Here is a 21,652-nt window from a genome sequence, read left to right as displayed (position 1 = left end):
TTTCTTTGCAACCCAGTTCAGAAGATAAATGATGACATAACAATACACAGAAAATGCAGGAGGAACACAGCAGGTCAGACAGCATCCATTGGAAATGAACAGTCGACATTTCGGGCCGTCGCCCTTTTTCAGAACTGAGAAGGAAATGAGAAGACGCCAGAATAAGAAGGTGGGGGGAGGCGAAGGAGGTAAGCTGGATGTTAATAGGTGAAATTAGGTGGGTGGGAAAGGTCAAGGGCTGGATCGGAAGGAATCTGAAAGGAGAGGGCAGTGGACCATAGGGGAAAGGGAAGGAGGAGGGGAGTCCGGTGAGAAGTGGTAAAAGGCCAGAGTGGGGAAAGGAAGAGGATGGAAGGGGGAAGGAAAAATGTTTTTACTGGAAGGAGAAATCAGTATTCATGACATCAGGATGGAGACTACGCAGATGGAGTATAAGGTGTTGTTCCTCCGCTCCGAGAGTGTCCTCACCTCAGCACAAGAGGTGACCATGGCCTAAGTTATCGGAACGGGAATAGGAAACAGAATTAAAATGCGGAGCCACCGGGATGTTCTGCTTTTGGTGGATGGAGCGGAAGCGCTCAATGAAGCAGTCCCCCAATTTGCAGCAAGGCTCACTAATGTACAGAAGGCCGTGTCAGGAGCATTGAACACAATAGAAGACCCCAGCAGATTCACAGGTGAAGTGTTGCCTCATCTGGAAGGACTGTTTGGGGCTCTGAATGGAGGCAAGGGAGGAGGTGAATGAGCTGGAAAGGAGAACTGCATCCTGGAAACAGATGTGGCGAGGTAAAGGAACTGACAAAAGGGAATAGTATTTTTACAGGCAATAGTGTGGATCGAGGTATAGTCAGGATCCTAATTTCATGTGTGAATACACAGGTGTAGAGAGGAGGCGCTTTGGAGAGATAAAAAGCCAATAAGAGCTTGTTAGTTTCACAAGTGACTGTGCAGCTGCAAAGGAGTGCAGGAGATTTAAAAAGAAATCTCTTTCTAGCAGACACAGCACCTGGAATCAAATTAAAGGGTTGCAAGCTCCAGAGGAACAGCCAATATTAGGATTGGCAGTGTTTGAGGAGAAAGTGCTGAGGTTTTGGCTCAAGAGATTTCAGCTTGGAAAATGAGAAGTGGTAAGGTACGACAGCATTTGCTCTTTAGCTTTGTTGCAGTCAGGAAGGCAATTAGCAGAGTCATAAACTTCTTTTGCAAGTTGTGAGATATCAGACAGAATCCAGTGTCCCTCATGATCATACCTGTGGAAAGTGTGTTCAGCTCCTGACTGACCATATCCAACAGCTGACTGCAGTGGACTCATTCAGAAGCAGCCATGATCCAGAGCATCATAGACTGGAGCTTTAGTAAGGTGGTCATACCCAAAGTGCAGGCAGTTGTGTGACCACCCAGACAGACAGACGTTAGGCTGAAAGTTTAGGATTCCCTCAGGACCATTCTCCTTAATAACCACTTTGGATCTGTTGGTGGGAGCTGGTCTTTCAACAGCAGGAGAAGCGAGGTCTTGTGCACAGGAGGGGAGAGCAAAGACAGAGAGATCTGTGGTGGTGGAAACTCAAATCACTAGGAACACAGGCAGATATTCTGTAGCAACAAATAAGATAGCAGGATGGAATGATGCCTCCTGAGTCCCAGGGTCAAGGAGAACTCTGAGCAGTTCCAAAAAATTTACAAGGGTCAGGGTAAACAGCCAAGAGTCCTTGTCCATACTGGTACCAATGCCATAGGTAGAAAAGCAGATGAGGGAGATCCTGGAGAGTGAATATAAGGCGATGGGCAGAAGGTACTATTCGCTAATATACTATTGGTGTCCTGTGCTAAATAGTACAGAACCACTAAGAGGGGGCAGATGAATTCTTGGCTCAAGAGCAAGTTTGGGGGATTCAGATTTTTGGAACAGATTTGGGATTTTTCTGGGATAGAAGTGGCCTCTACAAGCGGGATGGATAGCACCATAACTGGATGGGATCAATATCCTGGCAAAAATTGGCAGATAGGATGTTGCAGAAAGTTATGAAAGTAAAGATTACAAATAGGAGATAAACATCCGATTGAAAAGAAAGGCAGTGGACAAAGGGTGTGGGGTGGCCGGTTGTTAAGAAATGTAAACAAATCTTTAGAAAAGTAACATAGGATCCAAGTGATTTAGAATCCTCTTGGGGTGGGTAGAGTTAAGAAAATAGAATGGAAATAAGACCCTGATGGGAGATGTAAATATATCTACAGATATACAGGTTTCCCCCGCCATCCGAAGGTAGAGCGTTCCTATGAAACGGTTCGTAAGCCGGAATGTCGTAAAGAGAAGAAGCAATTACCATTTATTTATATGGGAAAAATTTGTGAGCATTCACAGACCCAAAAATAACCTACCAGATCATGCCAAATAACACATAAAACCTAAAATAACAGTAACACATAGTAAAAGCAGGAATGATATGATAAATACACAGCCTTATAAATTAGAAATACTTCTCTACAGCGATTGCCTGCGCTGTTCTCCATAGCGAAAATCTCACGCAAGCACTGTTGGCAGAAACATGGCGCAAGCACTGTCGGCAGAAAATCTCATGCAAGCGCTCTCCAGTAACCTTTAAGCTATGAAGCTGCCAAATCATACCAAATAACACGTAAAAATACACAGCCGATATAAAGTAGAAATAATGTATGTACAGTGTAGTATCACTGACTGGAATTGGGACAACGCCGAGCACACTGATGATGGTGTGTCAGGCTGAGTCGCAGGTTGGGGTGGTGCAGTGGCCCCTACCCTCCGGGCTGCCGACCAATACCGATCAGCGAAGCATGCAGGGGTATAGCGGTAGCCGAGAGGGACCCAGCAGATCTTTAAGAAAAAAGCCGAAATAAACATGCTAATTAGGTGTCGCCCAGCATGTAAATGTCAGCCTAGATCAGAGGCGATTGCTGATTACATAGAGCAAGTGAAATCGGCAATCGCTTCTGATCTGGGCCGACATTTACGTGCCAGTCAGCACCTAATTAATTAGCTTGCTTATTTCGGCTTTTTTCTTAAAGACGTACTGGGTGCCTCCTGGCTACCGCTGCATTCTCCGCGAATCGGTATCTGTCCGCAGCCCGGGGTTTGGGGTGGTGGGACACTGAGGTTTCGATTGTTATCCTTTCCTCTTCCAATTGCATCAGCTCTTCATCTATCAGTTCTTGGTCATGAGATGCCAAAACCTCTTCAACATCATCTTCGTCAACTTCCACAAGCCAAACTCACTTCATCCTTGCTTCGTTCACCACAATCGAAACACTTAATTATGTCTAGTTTTACACTAAGTGTAACACCCTTACAAGCTCTTTTCGGCTTTTCTGATACCTTAGAACTCATTTTGCTAATGGCTGCTCACAGGCATGTGTTAAAGCAATGCCAGTGAGAATGCCGTTCCGAATCCGGGGGAGAGCGGCTGCTCGGGGCGCGCACTGATTTTTTTCACGCGCTGCCTTTTTTCGTGCTCTACTTTTTCCATAACAGTGAAAACACCTTCTGTTAGCGAAAACAGGTAACTAATGTAGGTCTTTCGTAACAGTGAGGTTTCGTAAAGCGAACGTTCGAAAAGTGGGGGACACCTGTACACAGGCTTAGGAACAGTGCCCAAAATGTGGATACAAACTACAACAGGAGATAGAAAAGGCATTTAAAGCGAACAATGTTTGGAAGGTCATGGGGGATTTCAATGGTCATGGGAAAATCAGGTTGGTACTGGATCTCAAGAGAAGGAATTTGTGGAAACCCTTCGATGTGGCCTTTGAGAGCAACTTGTTGTCATGACCTCCATAAAAAAAAGGCAAGATTTCTGGATCTTCAGAGAACAGGACAACACAAACAAAATCTTAAGCCACTTCTGTGACACCAGGAACACATGCCACTTTGGCAGGGCATCCATGGCACAATGGACTATAAGACCACCCTGCATTTCAATGACAGCAATGCCTCTCTTCCTGACAGGCTGAACATCTTCTATGCATGTTTTGATGTACAAAATGCTGTGCTGTCGAGAAAGGGCCCCACAGTTGATGCGGGGAAGACCTTAGACAGGGTCACCCCACACAAAACCTGACAACATACCTGGCTGTGTGCAGACTGTGCAACCCAGCGAGCAGATGTTATCACTGACATCTTCAATATTTCCCTTGGTCAGACTACCATCTTCACAAATTTCAAGGTCACGACCACCATAGTACCTAAGAAACCAACCGTATCATGCCTCATTGACACCCGTTCTGTGGCACTGACCTCAGAAATAAGACCATAAGATATAGAATCAGAATTAGGCCATTTGGCACATTGAGTCTGCTCCACCAATTTTCCTCTCAGCCACAATCTCCTGCCTTCTCCCCATATCCCTTCATGCCCTCACCAATCAAGAATCTATCGACCTTTGCCTTAAATATAAATAAAGACTCGGCCTCCAGAGCTGCCACAGATTCACCACTATCTGGCTAAAGAAATTCCTCCTCATCTCTGTTCTAAAAGGATACCCCTCTATTCTGAGACTATGTCCTCTGGCCTTAGACTCTCCCACCAGAGGAAATCTCCTCTCCACATTCACTCTATCGAGACCTTTCACTATTCAATAGGTTTCAATGAGGTCACCTCTTGTTCTTCTGAATTCTAGTGAATACAGGCCCAGAGCCAGCAAATGCTCTTCATATGACAAGTCATTCAATCCTGAAATCATTTTTGTAAACCTCCTTTGAGCCTCTCCATTTTCAGCAAATCCTTTCTAAGATGAGGGGCATCACATCCTTGCTTTTATCTTCTCGTCCTCTTGAAATGAATGCTGACATTGCGTTTGCCTTCCTGACCACAGACTCAACCTGCAAATTAACCTTTCTGAAACCTTGCACAAGTACTAGTACTACTAATCCTTCAGAAGTAATAATGAAGTGTTTTGAGCAGCTGGTCATGAACTGCATTAAATCAAACCTCCCACCACATTGGAGCTCTAATAATTTGCATATTACCCAAATCAGTCCTATGATAATGCCTCCATCTTTTACATAGTCCTATCCCTCCTCTGGACAATCGTGTCTCCTCTGTCGGAATGTTGTTCAATGACTTCAGCTCTGCTTTCAATACAATCATTCCCCAGAAGCTTGTTGGGTCTCAACACCTCCCTCTGTAACTGAATCTTAGGTTTCCTGACGAAGAGACCACGGACAGTCTGTATTGAGAGCAACATCTCTGGTTCCATCACGCTGAGCACCAACAACCCCAGGGCTACGTACTCAGTCCATGTTGTTCTAACTAAGCCACATCCAGCTCTAAGCACTCTCTGATGTTAAGTTCTCTGATGACGTAACAGCAGGTGTCCTCCTTAGCAACAATCACAAAACAGCATTCGGGGCAGAAGTGGAGCAGTTTGTGTACTGGTGTAAACATAGCAACCTCAGTCTTCACGTGGACAAGACTAACAAGATGATTGTGGATCTCAGGAAGGTGCAGGCTGAGCACTCCCTCCTGCACATCAATGGCTGCTCCATGGAGAGTCGGGAGCACCAAGTTTCTTGGCATGCACATTACTGACGATCTCATCTGGTCTCTCAACACCATCTCTTTAGCCAAGAGAGCACAGAACACTTCCACTTCCTGAGGGACTCAGGCAGGCAAGGATCCCCACTCCATCCTCACCACATTCTACAAAAGCACCAGCTGCATCACCATCTGGTATGGGAATTGTAATGCGTCAGATCTCCAATCCCTGCAATGGATAGTGAGGACAGCTGAAAACATTATCTGGATCTCTCTACCCACTCTCCCCACCCCATTCAGAACAAACAGTCTATCAGAAGCACTGCATACACAATGCCTCCAGCTTTGTCAAAGACCGTTCCCATCCTTCCCACAAGCTCTTTGATCTCCTGCTATCGGGTGGAAGGTACTGCAGGCTAAGAACCAGAATTGTCAAGCTGGGTAACACTTTAACACCCTGCTTCCACCCAACACATATGTACACCCTGTCTGAATGCCCTGTTACCACCCCACCATCCCCTGACACACTTTCATACTGCTCTAGTTACTTTTCATCTTTTATTGTTGCTGTTTCACATATACTACTGCTTATTTTATTACGATAGTGTGAGTAACATTGTACTGTGTAACATAAACATGCATCTCCCACTTTATGTCAACCTGTCAATCTTCAGGCCATGCCACAGGAGACAATGTTAATAGTATTTTTACTGCAAGTGCTGAATGGTAACTATACGTGCTATGTGTGACTATATGTACTGTGTTTGTACATTGGCCCCAAAGGAATGACGTTTCATTTAGCTGTATATATGTGTATGGTTAAATGACAATAAACTTTAACTTGACGTAGGAATTATGCCAGAAAACATCAAGAACTAAAGCATCTGCCATGACTTTGATAAAAGACAGAGCTGATTCAAAGCTCTAAATGATCATGTACTACTCCCATTTCATCTGTCCTTCCAAAGCAAGGGATATGTAATTATTCCAGAAACTGGAACTCATCAACTACATTCTGATTTCACTGGATACTGAACTGAAAATTGCAAATGTAATTTCCTCTGTCAGCTGATTCCTGCATTGTGAAGAAAAATCAGTACTAACAGTTGATTTCACAAAGTCTTCAAGGGTGTATCAGAGGTGCCTATCCTACCACCGCATTAAAGTTCCAAGTTCCAAGTCATTTTATTATCAAAGTACTCTTTGAGGTTTGTTTTCTTGAGGGCATCACAGTAGTTACAAAAGAAACATCGTGGAATCAGTGAAAGACCACACCTACAGGACAGATAAACAACTAAAGTGCAAAAGGCACCCTTGCAAAAGCAGTACAATAATAATAATACATAAGTGAACAATAAATATCGAGAACATGAGATGGAGTCCTTGAAAGTGAGTCCATAGATTGTAGCAACAGGTCAGTAGTGGGACAAGTGAAGTTGTGTGAAATTATCTCCTCTGATTCAAGAACCTGATGGTTGAGGGGTAATAATAGTTCCTGTACTTGGTATTTTGGGTCCTGAGTCTCCAGTGCCTCCTTACTGAAGGCAGCAGTGAGAAGACAGCGTTTCCTGGCTGGTGACTGCCCATGATGATGGATGCTGCTTTGCTGTGACAACACTCCATGTAAGTGTGCTCAGTGGAGGGGAGGCTGTACCTGTGATGGACTGGGTCACAACCACTACTTTTTGTTGGATTTTCCGGTCCAGGGCATTGGTGTTTCCATGCCAGGCTGTGATGCAGCTAGTCAATATACTCTCCACCACTCATCTCTACAAGTTTGTCAAAGTTTTGGATGATATGCCGAAACTTTATAAACTTCTAAGGAAGAAGAGAAAAGGTGAACTGAGGAAATTTGAAAAAGGAAGGCTGGAAGTGGTCAAATTCCAAAGAATCAGTTTCACCTTGGCAGTCAGGGACTGTCCACAGCAGACACAAGCTCTGTTGGGACTCAATGTGGAACCTACTCTGTATAAATTCTCAAGAATGCCCAGGTGTTCCCATATCATTTCTCTCTGATACTGGGCAGGGCTGAGTAGTCAGGGTAGAAATTAAGAGTCAACAAGGATTGTACAGAAGATATATGCTTGAGATCTGCTATCCAAAGGCTGAAGGACCAAAGACACAGAGAGAAGTTAAGATCCAGCCTGGTACCTCTCCGTTTTCTAAACTCGATTAGAGAATTCAACAATATTTTTCCTTTTCCTGGAAATGAATGAATGAAAGTTCTGATGGAAAATCCAAACTTGTCAGATGGTTAACGTTATCAATTTAATATTTAATAAACCTCTTTTGTAGTTCAAGACTTCAAGTTCAGTTAAAATCGATTCACACAAAAGTCAGAATATATTGATGGTACCTATTTAACTTCTAAATTTAGATCAATTCTATTACATTAGTACCTTCAGTTATAAAGATAAACCAATCAGAATGCTTTTGATGCAATGAAGAAACAAAGAAGTAATAGGAAAACAAAAGGAGTAAGGGCAGAAGGAGCTGAGTGAGATAAAACTCTGAAGAGGAATGGAGGTGATTTCAGAAAGATGTCCGTTAAGCAGTAATATTGAGAGCAGAAGGGGAAAAACAAGATATGGGCAGGATCCATCTCAGGGTGTTACACCAGACCCTAACTTTAGCAAGAACAGCAGTTGGCTATTTGAGCACGAGAGAATTTGTTGCATCACAAAATGATCTGTACTCTAAAAGTAAAACAAGCCATCCCCAGATTAAGAACACCTGACTAATAGACACAACCTACGTATTGTATATACAAGCTTCCATAATATTATTTAATTCGAAGTTCAACATATGAATTCACATTGCTTATTGCTACAAGAGGCAGAACTAGTCCCTTCCCTCCTCCGCCCCTTTCCACTAATGTTTTTTTTTCTTATTAGTTTATGACTGTTGATGCCATTCTGGTTACCATATCATTTCTTAATGCATGGATTACTAAATGATAATAAAAGAGGACTACGTGTCTTCATAATCATATCAAATTGTCCTGTGAATTTTTCAATTTACAAAGAAAATTCACTATGTCAATTTTTGAAAAAAAACCTATTACATATGGACAATCTATACTGCTGTATTTCTCTTTCCCCCTCTAAACTGAACTAAATACAGACTCTAGACTTAGTTCATGCATATCCTCCCTCAGTTGTCAAAAGGGAATTTCAAAAATGTGCATTTCCCAGCAAACTCAATGGTTAATATGGACTAAGAAAGAGACTCAGACTCAACATTTTGACAGATAAGTACAGTTAATTAACTTCTGACATTGGAATACAAGTAGAAGTTAGAACACTTTTGGCAGCCTGCAATCATTGCGAGGGGTCATTCATTAGTGAGGCAACATGAGGTTTTAAAAATATCAGGGCTGTTTGGAACTTCTCAGTGGGCTGAAATCATCACCACCTTTCAGGCAGTCAGCCGGGGCCAATAAAAACTGCAGCACAAGCGCAGTGGCCATTGTATGAGTGGGTCAATGTTAACAGTGGACAGGCTTTGGCTCAACAGGCTTGGGTGAGAACAGCCACAGGCTAGAGCCTGAGCTTGAGAAGTTAGAGGTATATGTGTAGGCACGATGGTAATTGAGGCAATGGAGTGCTCCATTTGTGACACATGGGATTTCAAGATAACAAGCAGTCTCCCTCATGACTACATCTTCAGGAAATGCACCCAACTTCAACTCCTGACTGACAAGGTTAAAGATTTGGGCTGGATGTACCCAGGACCCATTCAGGAGACTGCAAAACCTCATAGAGGAGACTTTTACTGAGATGGTCACACCAAGAGTGCAGGCTTTGGACAGTAGCTGGGTGACCGCTAAGGAGTAAGAAAGGAGAGTAAACAATCAGTGCCTGTTCCCCTGTGCCCAATTCCCCTCAGCAGTGAGTATACCCCACTGGAAACTGCTGGGAGTGGGGGGGGCGGGGGGGGGGGGGGTGACTCAACAGGACACAGCAGCAGCAGCCAGGATAATGGTACTGCAGCCAGCTGCTGTATCAAAAGGGCAGGCAGGTAGGCAGAGGGCGGGATGGCTCCATTGATTTAAAAAAATGAAATCAAATCTTTAGAAAGAGGTGACATAAGATCAGAAGATGCAGAATCATTGTTCGTACAGCTATGAAACTGCAAGGGTAAAAAGTTATATATTGGTCTCTGAACAGTAACCAGGATGTGGTATATAAATTACAACTGGAGGTAGAAAAAGCATTTAATAAAGGCAATATTCCAATAGTCATGGGGCATTTCAATACACAGGTAGATTCGGAAAATCAAGTTGGTACTGGTTCCCAGGAGAGGGATTTGTCAAGTGCCTATCAGATGGCTTTTTAGAGCACCTTTTAGTTGACCCACTACTGGAAAGGCAATACTGGATTGGGTGTTGTGTAGTGAACCAGATTTAATTAGGGAGCTTAAGGTAAAGGAACCCTTAACAGACTGTGATCATTATATGACAGAATTCACTCTGCAGTTTGAGAGTGAGAAGATGAAATCAGAGGTATCAGTATTACAGTAGATTAAAGGGAATTGCAGAAGCATGAGAGGGGAGGTGGTCAAAGTTTATTGGAAGGAGCCACAAGCAGGGATGATGGTAGAACAGCAATGGCTGGAGGTTCTGGGGGGAATTCGGAAGACACATGATGGATGCATCCCAAAGATGAGGAGGCATGATACAGGGAGGATGAGGCATCCGTGCGACAGGAGGTATGCCATAGACAGCATAAAAGCAAAAGAGAGGGCATAAAGTCTATTAAAAATTAGTGAAAAGTTAGATGATTGGGGAGCTGTTAAAAACCAACAGAAGGCAACAAAAAAAGCCACAAGGAGAGAAGAGATGAAATATGAGAGGAAGTTAACCAATAATATTAAAGGGGATGCCAAAAGTTTTTTTTTTTTCAGACATAAAGAATAATAGAGGCAAGCAGATACTGTCCCATTGGAAAAGAATGCTGGACAGTTTGTAATGGGGGACAAAGAAATAGCAGATGAACTGAAGTATTTTGCTTCAATCCTCACTGTGGATGATGACACCATTTGCCAGCGAATGTCAGGGGGCAGAAGTGAGTGTAGTTGCAATTACTAAAGAGAAGGTGCTTGGGAAGTTGAAAAGTCTGACAATCGATATGTCACCTAGACCAGATGGGCTGCACCCCATGATTCTGAAAGAGGTAACTGAAGAGACAGTGGAGGCATTAGGGAAGATGTTGGTGTCCATTATTAAGGATGGGGTTTGGGGGTACCTAGAGTCACTTGATAAACTAGACCATACCAGCATCGTTTCCTTAAGGTACAATCATGCCTGACTAATCCATTGGAATTCCTTGAGAAAACAGCAGGCAGGATAGACAAACAAGAATGAGTAGCTGTTCTTTACTTGGATTTTTAGAAAGCCTTCACCAAGACACTGCACATGAGGTATCTTCATAAAAGCCCATGGTATTACAAGAAAGATACTAGCATGGATAGAGGATTTACTAATTGACAAGAGGAAAAGAGTGGGAATAAAGGGAGCCTGTTCAGGTTGGCTGCCAGTAATTAGAGGTGTTCCGCGGGGGTTGGTACTCAGACGGCTCTTCACATTATATATCATCAATTTGGATGATGGAATTGATGGCTTTGTGGTTAAGTTAGCAGACGATACAAAGACAGGCGAAGGGGCAGGTAGTGTTGAGGAAGCAGTCTGCAGAACGACTCATACAGATTGGCAGAATAGGCAAAGAAGTGGCAGATGGAATGTAGTGTAGGGAAATGTATGGTCATGCACTTTAGTGGAAGGACCAAAGGCATAGACTATTTTCTAAATGGGAATAAAATTCAAAACTCAGAGGTGCAAAGAGACAAGGGAATCCTTGTGCTGAATTCCCAAAGGGTTAACTTGCACATTGAGTCTGTGGTGAGAAAGGCAAATGCAATGTTTAGCATTCATTTCAAGAGGACTAGAATATAAGAGCAAGAATGTAATGCTTAAGTTTTGTAAGGCATTGGTCAGACTGCACTGGAAGTATTGTGAGCAGTTTTAGGCTCCTGATCTATGAAAAGATGTGCTGGCATTGGAGAGGATCCAGAGGAGAATCACAAGAATGATTCCGGGAACGAAAAGGTGAAGTTTCATGGCTCTGGGACTGTACTTGCTGGAGATTAGAAGAATTGCCGGGGGAGGTCTCATTGAAACCGATCAAATATTGAAACGCCTAGATGGAGTGGATGTGGAGAGGATGTTTCCTTTAGTGGGAGAGCATAAGACCAGAGAGCACAGTCTCGGAATAATGGGACATCCATTTAGAACAGAGACAAGGAGTAATTTCTTTAGCCAGAGGGTGATGAATCTGTGTAATTCATTGCCACAGACTGCTACACAATGCTTCAAGTAATCAGTTTTTAAAAAACATCAGTCGCGTGTGTTTGTTATCAAAAAGCAGTTATTTTTGTCACTAATAGTTGCCAAGAAATAAGCAGTAAGACAATTCAGAACTGTTTTGCTAATTGTGGTTTCAAGCATTCTGGCTTGGAGATTCCAGAAACAGTTGAGAGTGAAATAAAATGATTTCATTACTTCAACAAGTTAGGCTCTATGAAGAATTTGAAGGTATCGACAATCATCTTGAATGTTACAATGAAAATGAAGATTTGGAGGATGGAATCATTGATAGCATTGTATGAATTGTATGATTTTGTTCATTGCATACACTGGATGAAATCATCCATTGATAACTATAAGTAACTCAAAAAAAAGGTTTTGTAATACTGTATTACTATTGGTTGTGTTCTAATTTGTTCCATATTTCATTTAAAGACATAATTTTTCACTCACTTTCTCTTCTTTATACCTTTTGAACCATTTCCATGAAACTTCAGCTAATTGGGCAGTTGCTTAATTGGGCCAAAATGTACTGGTCCTGATGTGTCCCAGTTAATTGGAATCCACTGTAATTGAAACCTTCTTTGGAAACTTGATTTCAAAGTACAAGTTTTAACAAACTCAGTTGGTCATAAGTTAAACAACTAAATCATATTCGATATGTTTTCTGCGAATGCCCAACTGCACCTCTGGGATCATCTTCCTTACCTGACAGTATTGCTGGTCAATGAAACACGAAGCGATTCCAGAGAAGTAAGAAGTCTTTCATCTCCAGCAGCCATTCTTAGCTCATGGATGAACTCATGGGGTAATGTAGCACTGTACTGCTTGTTCCTCAATCCACCCTGAAAAATAACACAAAAAAATCACACTGAGATCTTGTTTTATTGTAATTCAGGAATACAAGACTATCTTGCCCAAATTTCCTACATGAGCTCAGAGCCAGAGTTATAAAGTAACTTTATTTCTTACATCCTTCACATACATGAGTAAAAGTCTTTAAGTTACATCTCCGTCTGAATTTGCAATGTGGAATGAATAACAATTTATAATAAATAGTATGTACAATGGGACAATCAATATAGCAAAGAAATACAATGGTATCAGCGTGAATTAATCAGTCTGATGGCCTGGTGGAAGAAGCGTCCCAGTGCCTGTTGGTCCTGGCTTTTACACTGCCGTTTCCCGGATGGTAGCAGCTGGAACAGTTTGTGGTTGGGATGACTCGGGTCCCTAATGATCCTCTGGGCCTTTTTTACGCACCTGTCTTTGAAAATGTCCTGTAGAGTGGGAAATTCATTTCTACAGATGCACTGGGCTGTCCACACCACTCTCTGCAGAGTCCTGCGATTGAGGGAAATGCAGTTCCCATACCAGGCAGTGATGTAGCCAGTCAGGATGCTCTCAATTGTGGCCCTGTAGAAAGTTCTTAGGATTTGGGGGCCCATACCAAACTTCTTCAACTGTCTGTGGTGAAACAGGCGCTGTTATGCTTTTTTCACCACACAGCTGGTATGTACAAACCACGTGAGATCCTTGATGATGTTTATGCTGAGGAACTTAAAGTTATTCACTCTCTCAACCCCAGACCCATTGATGTCAATAGGGATTAGCCTGTCTCCATACCTCCTGTAGTCCACAACCAGCTCCTTTGTTTTTACGACACTGGGGGAGAGGTTGTTTTCTTGACACCACTGTGTCAGGGTGATGACTTCTTCGCTGTAAACTGCCTCGTTATTATTTGAGACAAGGCCAATCAATATAGTATCGTCAGCAAATTTAATTAGCAGATTGGAGCTGTGGATAGCGACACAGTCATGGATTTTGAGAGTAAAGGAGGACACACCCCTGAGGGACACCTGTGCTGAGGGGCGGAGGTGAGGGAGCCCACTCTTACTACCTGCTGGTGATCTGACAGGAAGTCCAGGATCCAGCTACACAAGGCAGGGTGAAGGCTAAAGTCTCTGAGCTTCTGGTCGAAGCTGGAGGGAATTATGGTGTTGAATGCTGAACTGTAGTTCAAGAACAACATCTTCACATAAGAATCGTACTTCTCCAGATGTATAAGGATGGTGTGCAGAGCTGTGGCTATTGCATCATCTGTCAATTGGTTGCATCAGTAGGTGAATTATAGGGTGTCCAGTGTGGGTGGTAGCATGCTGCAGATGTAGTCCTTGACCAGCCTTTCAAACCAATACAGCGTGGATACAGGCACCTTGGCCCAATAAGTAATCCACTAAAATTTTATATTATATTCTGCATATTATTTTAAATCGTCATTAACATCTCAATTTATGTTCCTACATAATCAACTGAAGAATAATTCATGGCTTCAGATGCATAGTTGGACCATTTTCTTTGTCTTGTTGGAAATCTCTTGCCTCTCATATGAGAAAACTACGTTGCAGGAATACAAAGAATTAATTAGTGAAGTGGGAATAATGGGATTATTCCCCAGAAGCTGCATGGACCTGATGACCTAAATGATTCCTTCTGTGTTATTACAAGTATAAGATTGAAGATCTTGACATAACCTCTTTCCTTGACTGAATCAGTAGGACTTCATTTTGCACATTAAGCATTTGTGGCTTAAGACAAATTTCTACCTTAAGATATTAGGATAGTCAAAAGATTTTCATTAAGGTACTCTATATTTCTCCATAAATATCAGAACCTGTGAATACAAGGGACAAATTGGAAAGCCATCTGCAAATTCAGAGGACTACTGTTCACCACATGCAAAACCAATCTGCATGCAGAAATAACAGCACAGTTTCAAAATTTGTCTGAGGCAGACCTTTACAGGAAACTTAATTCTGCAGACAGCTAAACCGCTGGAACACTGGGAACACTGAATTTGCAAATCGGACATATTAAAAAAAAGGCAAAAAAGCTTAAAAAAAAAAGCCAAAGAATCCTATACATTTTGAAGAGGAAGCTACATTCACATTTGAACAGAGCAATCTACATACATTGAGTACTAGCCATATAACCACAATCTGAGGGTATAAATGCAAAACTGTAGAATCTTAAAAACATAGGCTTTATTTTTGAGGAACCAAAACAAAAAAATTATCAAGTTTTCATAGATTCTTTATTATCATGTAATTTTAACATTGGAAACACTTCTGATATCGACATTAGAGAAGCCCCAAGCCAACGAATGAATTGAATTACTGATAAGATAGCAGTATTATATACTCCCATAGAGAAAGATAAATTTGATTGAAGCTCTTTCATTAAAAGGTTATGAAAACAATTGGCCCAGTCCATCACGGTTAAAGCCCTCCCCGCCACTGAGCGCATCTACACAGAGTGTTGTTGCAGGAAAGCAGCGTCCACCAGAGACCATGCTTTCTTCTCACTGCTGCCATCAGGAAGGTGGTACAGGAGTCTCAGGATCCATCCCACCAGGTTCAGAGGCAGTTATTATTCTTACTCAACCATCAGGCTCTTGAACCAGAGGTGACAACTTCACTTGAACTGTTCCCACAATATATGGACTCACTTGCAAGGATTCTTCATCTCATGTTCTCATTATTTATTGCGTTTTTTTTCCTTTTTGTATTTGCACAGCTTGTTACCTTTTCCACATTGGTTGTTTGTCCTTCTTGTGCAGGGTCTTTCATTGATTCTATTGTGTTTCTTTATATTTAATATGATTGCTCACAAGAAAATGAAGCTTATGGTCGTTTATAGTGAAATTTATGTACTTTGATAATAAATTTTCTTTGAATCTTGAACTTGAGAACATAAATGTAAACTTTTCTTACTTGCTATTTGCAGACCAAAGCAAAGGAATGCAAGTACATTTTTTTCACAAATAATTCAATGAGGACTGCAAAAGAATTTTCTTCAACCAAAAAAAATCAAGCAGACACGTGTTAATACAAAGTTGGTACATTAATAGAGCCAATATTTCAAAATGATCAATAAAGTCAAGTAAATTTACAATTGTTATGTACCAAAAGACTATGTTGGCAAAAGCTTATCAGGACTGGTAATAAATTCACCCCTGCACCTTGAAATACCCAACAGGACAGATGAAATAGTCAGTAGAAATCTGTACCACTGAAGAAAAATGTAATGCACTGAATGTCAATCAAGCTTGTATTTATTAGAAAGAAAGATTTATTAGAAAGAATTATACACTAATGTTAGCAGTAAAGCCCATATGCTATTTTAGTTCATGAAAAATCCTTGCAGAGCTATTATTCACAAATATAATAACCATTTCCAAATATAATAGCTATTTACTTCCAAGATTACCTCTGCACAAATAAAAGCACCGATCGCTTGGCTTGTTACAAAAACTTTACTTGTAGCCAAAATTCTATTATCCTAGAGAATATTACTTAATTCCATTTGAAAAACCTCAATTCAAAGGTTAGTTACCATAACTTCCCATCTTTCTATTATATAAAAGGAGTTATGTAGCAAAACAACAAAAGCAATACAAACAAGAAAGGAGAACACTGGCTTATTAGTATTATTTTGCAATGTTTGTCACACACAGGATAATTTGATTACTTCTACTTTACTTCACCTAAAGAAAGCCAAGTTTCTTTGAAATAAAATGCAGCCAAGTCCGTCAACTAGTTGGCATCTACAAAGCCCAGTAATACAGATGAAATTCTAAAAGCAATCATTAGAATGTATGCTGCAATTCACACCATACAGTTAAAAGTAAAAGCTCACTCACGATATTTGAAGCTGCACCAATGTACTGGACAACCATTTCTCTTTTGGTATCAATGTCCTTCTCACGCAGAGGAGCCTTTCGATCTTCATTTAAATTCATATCTTCCTGTGAAGAGAACAATTCACTTAAGCTGACTTAATAAAACATTGTATATTGCTTTTGAATCACCTAAATTCCACTTTTGAAACCCCAAATCATTGACCACATCTAAGAACAACAGCTGATTTTTTTTTATTCCACAAGTCTGACTAGAACCGAAACAGGGCGATGAAAATCAGAATTTGCCCTGATATATTTCTCTTTAATTCTCCAAGCGAGTCACAGAACGTAATTTTTTTTCTTAATTTAACAGCAACTGAAGACTTCAGGCAAATGCAGCAGCAATTTAGACACAAGAAGGTCTCTACAACAGCAGGCAGCACATAGTGGCTATTCATGATTTTTGCTATGAAATAATATTAGCTTGCCCAGAAATAGAGCTCAGTTTTTTAAAAGCTACACAAAATATTTACCAAAGCGAACAACACTGCAATCTACAATTTTTTCTGAACATCATCTCAGAAAATGCAATAGCTTCTCAATTTTCTTACTTCATCAGCCATCTTACAGATTAAAAGACATTCTGCTTCCCTTGCAATTCTACATTTTCTGGGGTTGGGAGACAAAGATTGAGATTATCACTTAGTCTTTTCATTCTCCCCAGGAGATTCAAACTGCTGAGCATCTTCCTGGACTAAAGTTATGGGCCATGGATCTCCTCAGCTGAATGATATTGTCAAAAGAGGCTTTATTAACACCTTTATAGTTTCTCCTGTCCCACCAGAAATCTCTTGTCCTCATGAAACAGCACAAAATACCCACTTAGGAAGTCTGCTATCAGGCATAAAGACTGCCCTTAAGAACTTGTGTGTGACAAGATCCTCAGTGGTGATGAAGTTGGCCCAGAAGAGGACTATAGTTTTGATTCACATGTCCTGCCAATGGATTGGGAGGATTTTGCCAAAATAACATTTATGATGCTTTTTCCATCTTTTGGCAGCCTATAACTTAGTCAGCTTTTCAGCAAAAAAAATTCTAACCCAACAGCAAAAATAAAATCAAAAGGATTTTGTCACAAGACATACAAAAGTGTACACTAGGCCAAAAAAGACAATGCATTTTCATAAAACCATCAATTTCAAGTGGTCACCAACTTGTTTATGACTAAAATCCCCAAACCAGAATTTAACACATTGTTCTGAGGTCATGCTAATTTAAAACAAGATCTCGACAACTAAAAGGCTTGTCAACAATTGATCATATACAAGAGATTTTGTGTATAATTTTAATATACTGAGAAATAAGTCAAGGTATTCTACACAGATTTTAATCATCTCCTGTTACTTAACATGGAATTCATTTTTGCAATGAAACCACTTCCAACATTATTCACTAAACTGCATCAAATTAATACCAAGCACTGCATTCATTTTTGAAATCAGAATACATTTTAAAACTTATATTCCAAAATGCAGGTTAATATTAAATGTAAACTATACCCCTTCCCACCCTGTTTCTTGTAAAACATCATTATCCTCTCACACTGCCTCTGCTCTCAGAATGAGGATTTTCATTCCAGAACTAAAGAGATATCCTCCTCCTTCAAAGAAAGGAATTCCCCTCCTCCATCATTAATGCTACCCTCAACCACATCTAGTCCACTTCATGCATTTCTGCCCTCACCCCATCTTCCCGCCACCCCACCAGGGATAGGGTTCCTCGTGTCCTTGCCAACAACCCACCAGCCTCTGCATTCAGTACATAATTCTGAATAATGGGGAAAAGAGCAAGAACCAAGCAGCTCGCAGAATGGGGAAGGAAGCAGAAAGAGTCTCTTTCTTAATATGGAGCAGGCAAGAGGAGCCAAGCTGGAATTCAGGAGCAGGTGGGCAGTAACTTGGCTGGAGAGTGTAGTGATTAAAGGATGAAACACTCTGTGAAGGTTGGACACCAGCTGATGACATCTGCCCCTGGCCAAAGGCCATGATTACCTCATCAGGTAACTGAAGAGAGCACCCGGTGTATGATGCAAACTCCATAACTTCAGCCATCTCTAAACGGATCCCACCACCAAGCACATCTTTCCCACCTCCTCACCCCCACCACTTTGTGCTGTCTGCAGGGATCACTCCCTACGCAACTCCCTTGTCCATTTGTCCCTCCCCACTGATCTCCCACCTGGCACTTATCCTCACAAGTGGAATAAGTGCTACACCTCCTCACTCACTACCATTCAGGGCTCCAAACAGTTCTTACAGGTGAGGTGACACTTCACCTGTGAGTCTGTTGGGGTCATATACTGTATCTGGTGTTCCCGGTGTGGCCTCCTGTATATCGGGGAGATCTGGCGTAGATAGGGAAACGACTTTGCCAAAAATCTACGCTCCATCCACCAGGAAAAGCGGGATCTCCCTTTGGCCACCCATCTTAATTCACTTTCATTCACTTTCCACTCCCATTCCAACATGTCAGTCTATGGCCTCTTCTACTGTCGTGATGACGCCACACTCAGGTTGGAGGAACACCACCTTATATTCCATCTGGGTAGCCTCCAAGCTGATGGCATGAACATCGATTTCTCGAACTTCTGGTAATGACACCTCCATTCATTAACCGTTCCACATTCCGATTCCCCTCTCTCACCTCAATCTCATCTGCCTATTACCTCCATCTGGTGCTTCTCCCCCTTCCCTCTCTTCCATGGCCTTCTATCCTCTCCTATCAGATTCTCCCTCCTACAGCCCTGTATCTCTTTCACCAATCAACTTCCCAGCTCTTTACATCACCTCTCTCCACCCCTCCAGGTTTCACCTATCACCTTGTGGTTCTTGCTTCCCTCTGCCCTGCCACCCCCCCCCCCCCCACTTTCTTACTCAGACTTCTTATCTTTTTTCCCAGTCCTGATAAAGGGTATCGGGCTGAATCTTCAACTGTACTCTTTTGCATAGACACTGCTTGGCCTGCTGAGTTCTTCCAGCATCTTATGTGTGTTGCTTGAATACTAAATGTTATCGTCAGCAACAAGCAATGAAGAAACTTGGAAAGAAAACTATGCCTCTCCAAATTCAAGTAACTTTATCTCCAGTGAGGCCTAAATTGAAAAATTAAGAATGAGACATGTAATTTGTCAAAGCACACTTCCAGAATTTTTAGATTCTCAAAATTATTTATTGCTTTTCAATAAGAAAACAGAATTTGTGCTTTTTATTTTCCCTTTTAAAAAACCCTCAAATGATTTTATTTTCAATGAATGGGGGGGGGAGGGGGAGGGGGGATTCAAACTCCAATAACCCAATTTCTAAACCTGTGGAAGCTCACATTTGGCCCACCAGGCAACATCTGTCATGATCCCCCTCAACTCACTGGGCTCCTGTGCCGGGAGAGGGAGGGGGAGAGGGAGGCGGAGGCGGAGGCGGAGGCGGAGGCGGAGGCGGAGGCGGAGGCGGAGGCGGAGAGGGAGAGGGAGAGGGAGAGGGAGAGGGAGAGGGAGAGGGAGAGGGAGAGGGAGAGGGAGAGGGAGAGGGAGAGGGAGAGGGAGAGGGAGAGGGAGAGAGATTCAAACTCCAATAACCCAATTTCTAAACCTGTGGAATCTCACGTCTGGCCCACCAGGCAACATCTGTCATGATCCCCCTCAACTCGCTGGGCTCCTGTGCCCACCTTCTCTTTCCACTAACGAAGTTAATTGGAACAGGTATTACTATGTTCTGAAGTATCTAAAAATTAAAATAAGAATTGGGTACTAATATGAATAATCATCCCCATCATCTAGAAAATCTGCCAGTTCAACACCAAAGTCCTGAGCAGCATGATTATCAGAGTTTTATTGCAGGCTCTCCCATAAGACATCTGAATTACTGGATTTTTTGCCAATCACAACTAAACCTGCATTACATTTACTGGAGCACTCTTCATCAAAATAAATGCTAAGTTCAAGTTTGCCTCTCTGCTCTGTAATATTTTTGCTCCTTTCCTTCTTTCTGCAATCTTCTTTCTACTATATTTGTGCAATTTATTTTAAACTCAACCATATTCATTCTATACCTCACTACCTGCACATTCATTCTCTCGCAGTACACCTTCATTTTCATTACCACCTACTTCTCTGGTGGCCATTTGTCACCCAACCCCAACATTCTCCATCCTTAATGGCTTTTATTTCCTCCAGGCAATATTTTGACCTGGTGGCCCTGGTGGAGGACTTTGTCAAATGGTCCAAGCTTAATATCAGTAAGAGATGGTGATGGACTTTAGGAAGACTAATCCTGCACTGCCCTTGTTACTATTGATGGTGAGGACGTGGATGTGGTGAGGACCTTTAAGTACTTGGGGGTGCACATGGATGACAGACTTGAGAACAGCACTAACACATTGGCTGTGTACAAAAAGGACCAGAGTTGCCTCTCCTTCCTGAGGAGACTGAGGTCCTTTGGAGTATGCAGGCCTCTCCTTCACGTATTCTACCAGTCTGTTGTCACCAGTACAATCTTCTATACGGTGCTGTGCTCGGGCAATAGCATCAACGCGGGTGATGCGAACAGGCTCAATAAACTGATTAGAAAGGCTGGCTCTGTTATAGGAGTCAAACTGGACATATTGGAGGCTGTGGTAGAACAAAGAACCCTGCGGAAAATCTTGGCAATTCTGGACAATGTTTCTCACCCTCTGCATGCCACCTTGGCTGAACAGAGGAGCACTTTTAGCAATATACAAAGACAACTGGGCTGCTCCAAACAGTGCTATATGAGTTCATTCTTACCCTCGTCCATTAAACCCTATAATGAGTCAACCTATAGCCAGGGATGTGAGGATTCCCCTCCTGTTAGACTGTTTGAGAAAACTTATTCTTTATTTTTTCTACTCCTCTTCTAATATTTGTATATCTGTGCACTTGTATTGCTACTGTGACACTGTAATTTCCTTTGGGATCAATAAAGTATCTATCTATCTATCTATCCTGTGCTTCCTTCCTGTTCCCAAGCTTTCTTCATAACTTCTGCCAAGGGGTTTCAGCCTGAAATGTTGACTGTATTCTTTTCCA

The 21,652-nt window shown here is 41.9% G+C and overlaps 1 protein-coding gene across 1 annotated transcript in view; it reads right to left on the bottom strand.

The window, feature by feature from the left end:
• Positions 1–21,652, bottom strand: part of LOC140200768 (protein diaphanous homolog 3-like) — a 560,350-nt gene that overhangs the window by 494,942 nt on the left and 43,756 nt on the right. The window contains exons 4-5 of the mRNA XM_072264370.1: positions 16,573–16,677; positions 12,579–12,715 (exon numbers count right to left, since the gene is read on the bottom strand). Of these exons, the coding sequence (XP_072120471.1) occupies positions 12,579–12,715; positions 16,573–16,677 (242 nt within the window). The remainder of the gene's footprint in view (positions 1–12,578; positions 12,716–16,572; positions 16,678–21,652) is intronic.

The sequence above is a fragment of the Mobula birostris genome, chromosome 7 (genome assembly GCF_030028105.1).
Source record: "Mobula birostris isolate sMobBir1 chromosome 7, sMobBir1.hap1, whole genome shotgun sequence".
Lineage (NCBI taxonomy): Eukaryota > Metazoa > Chordata > Chondrichthyes > Myliobatiformes > Myliobatidae > Mobula > Mobula birostris.
This window is presented reverse-complemented; position numbering and strand designations above follow the sequence as displayed.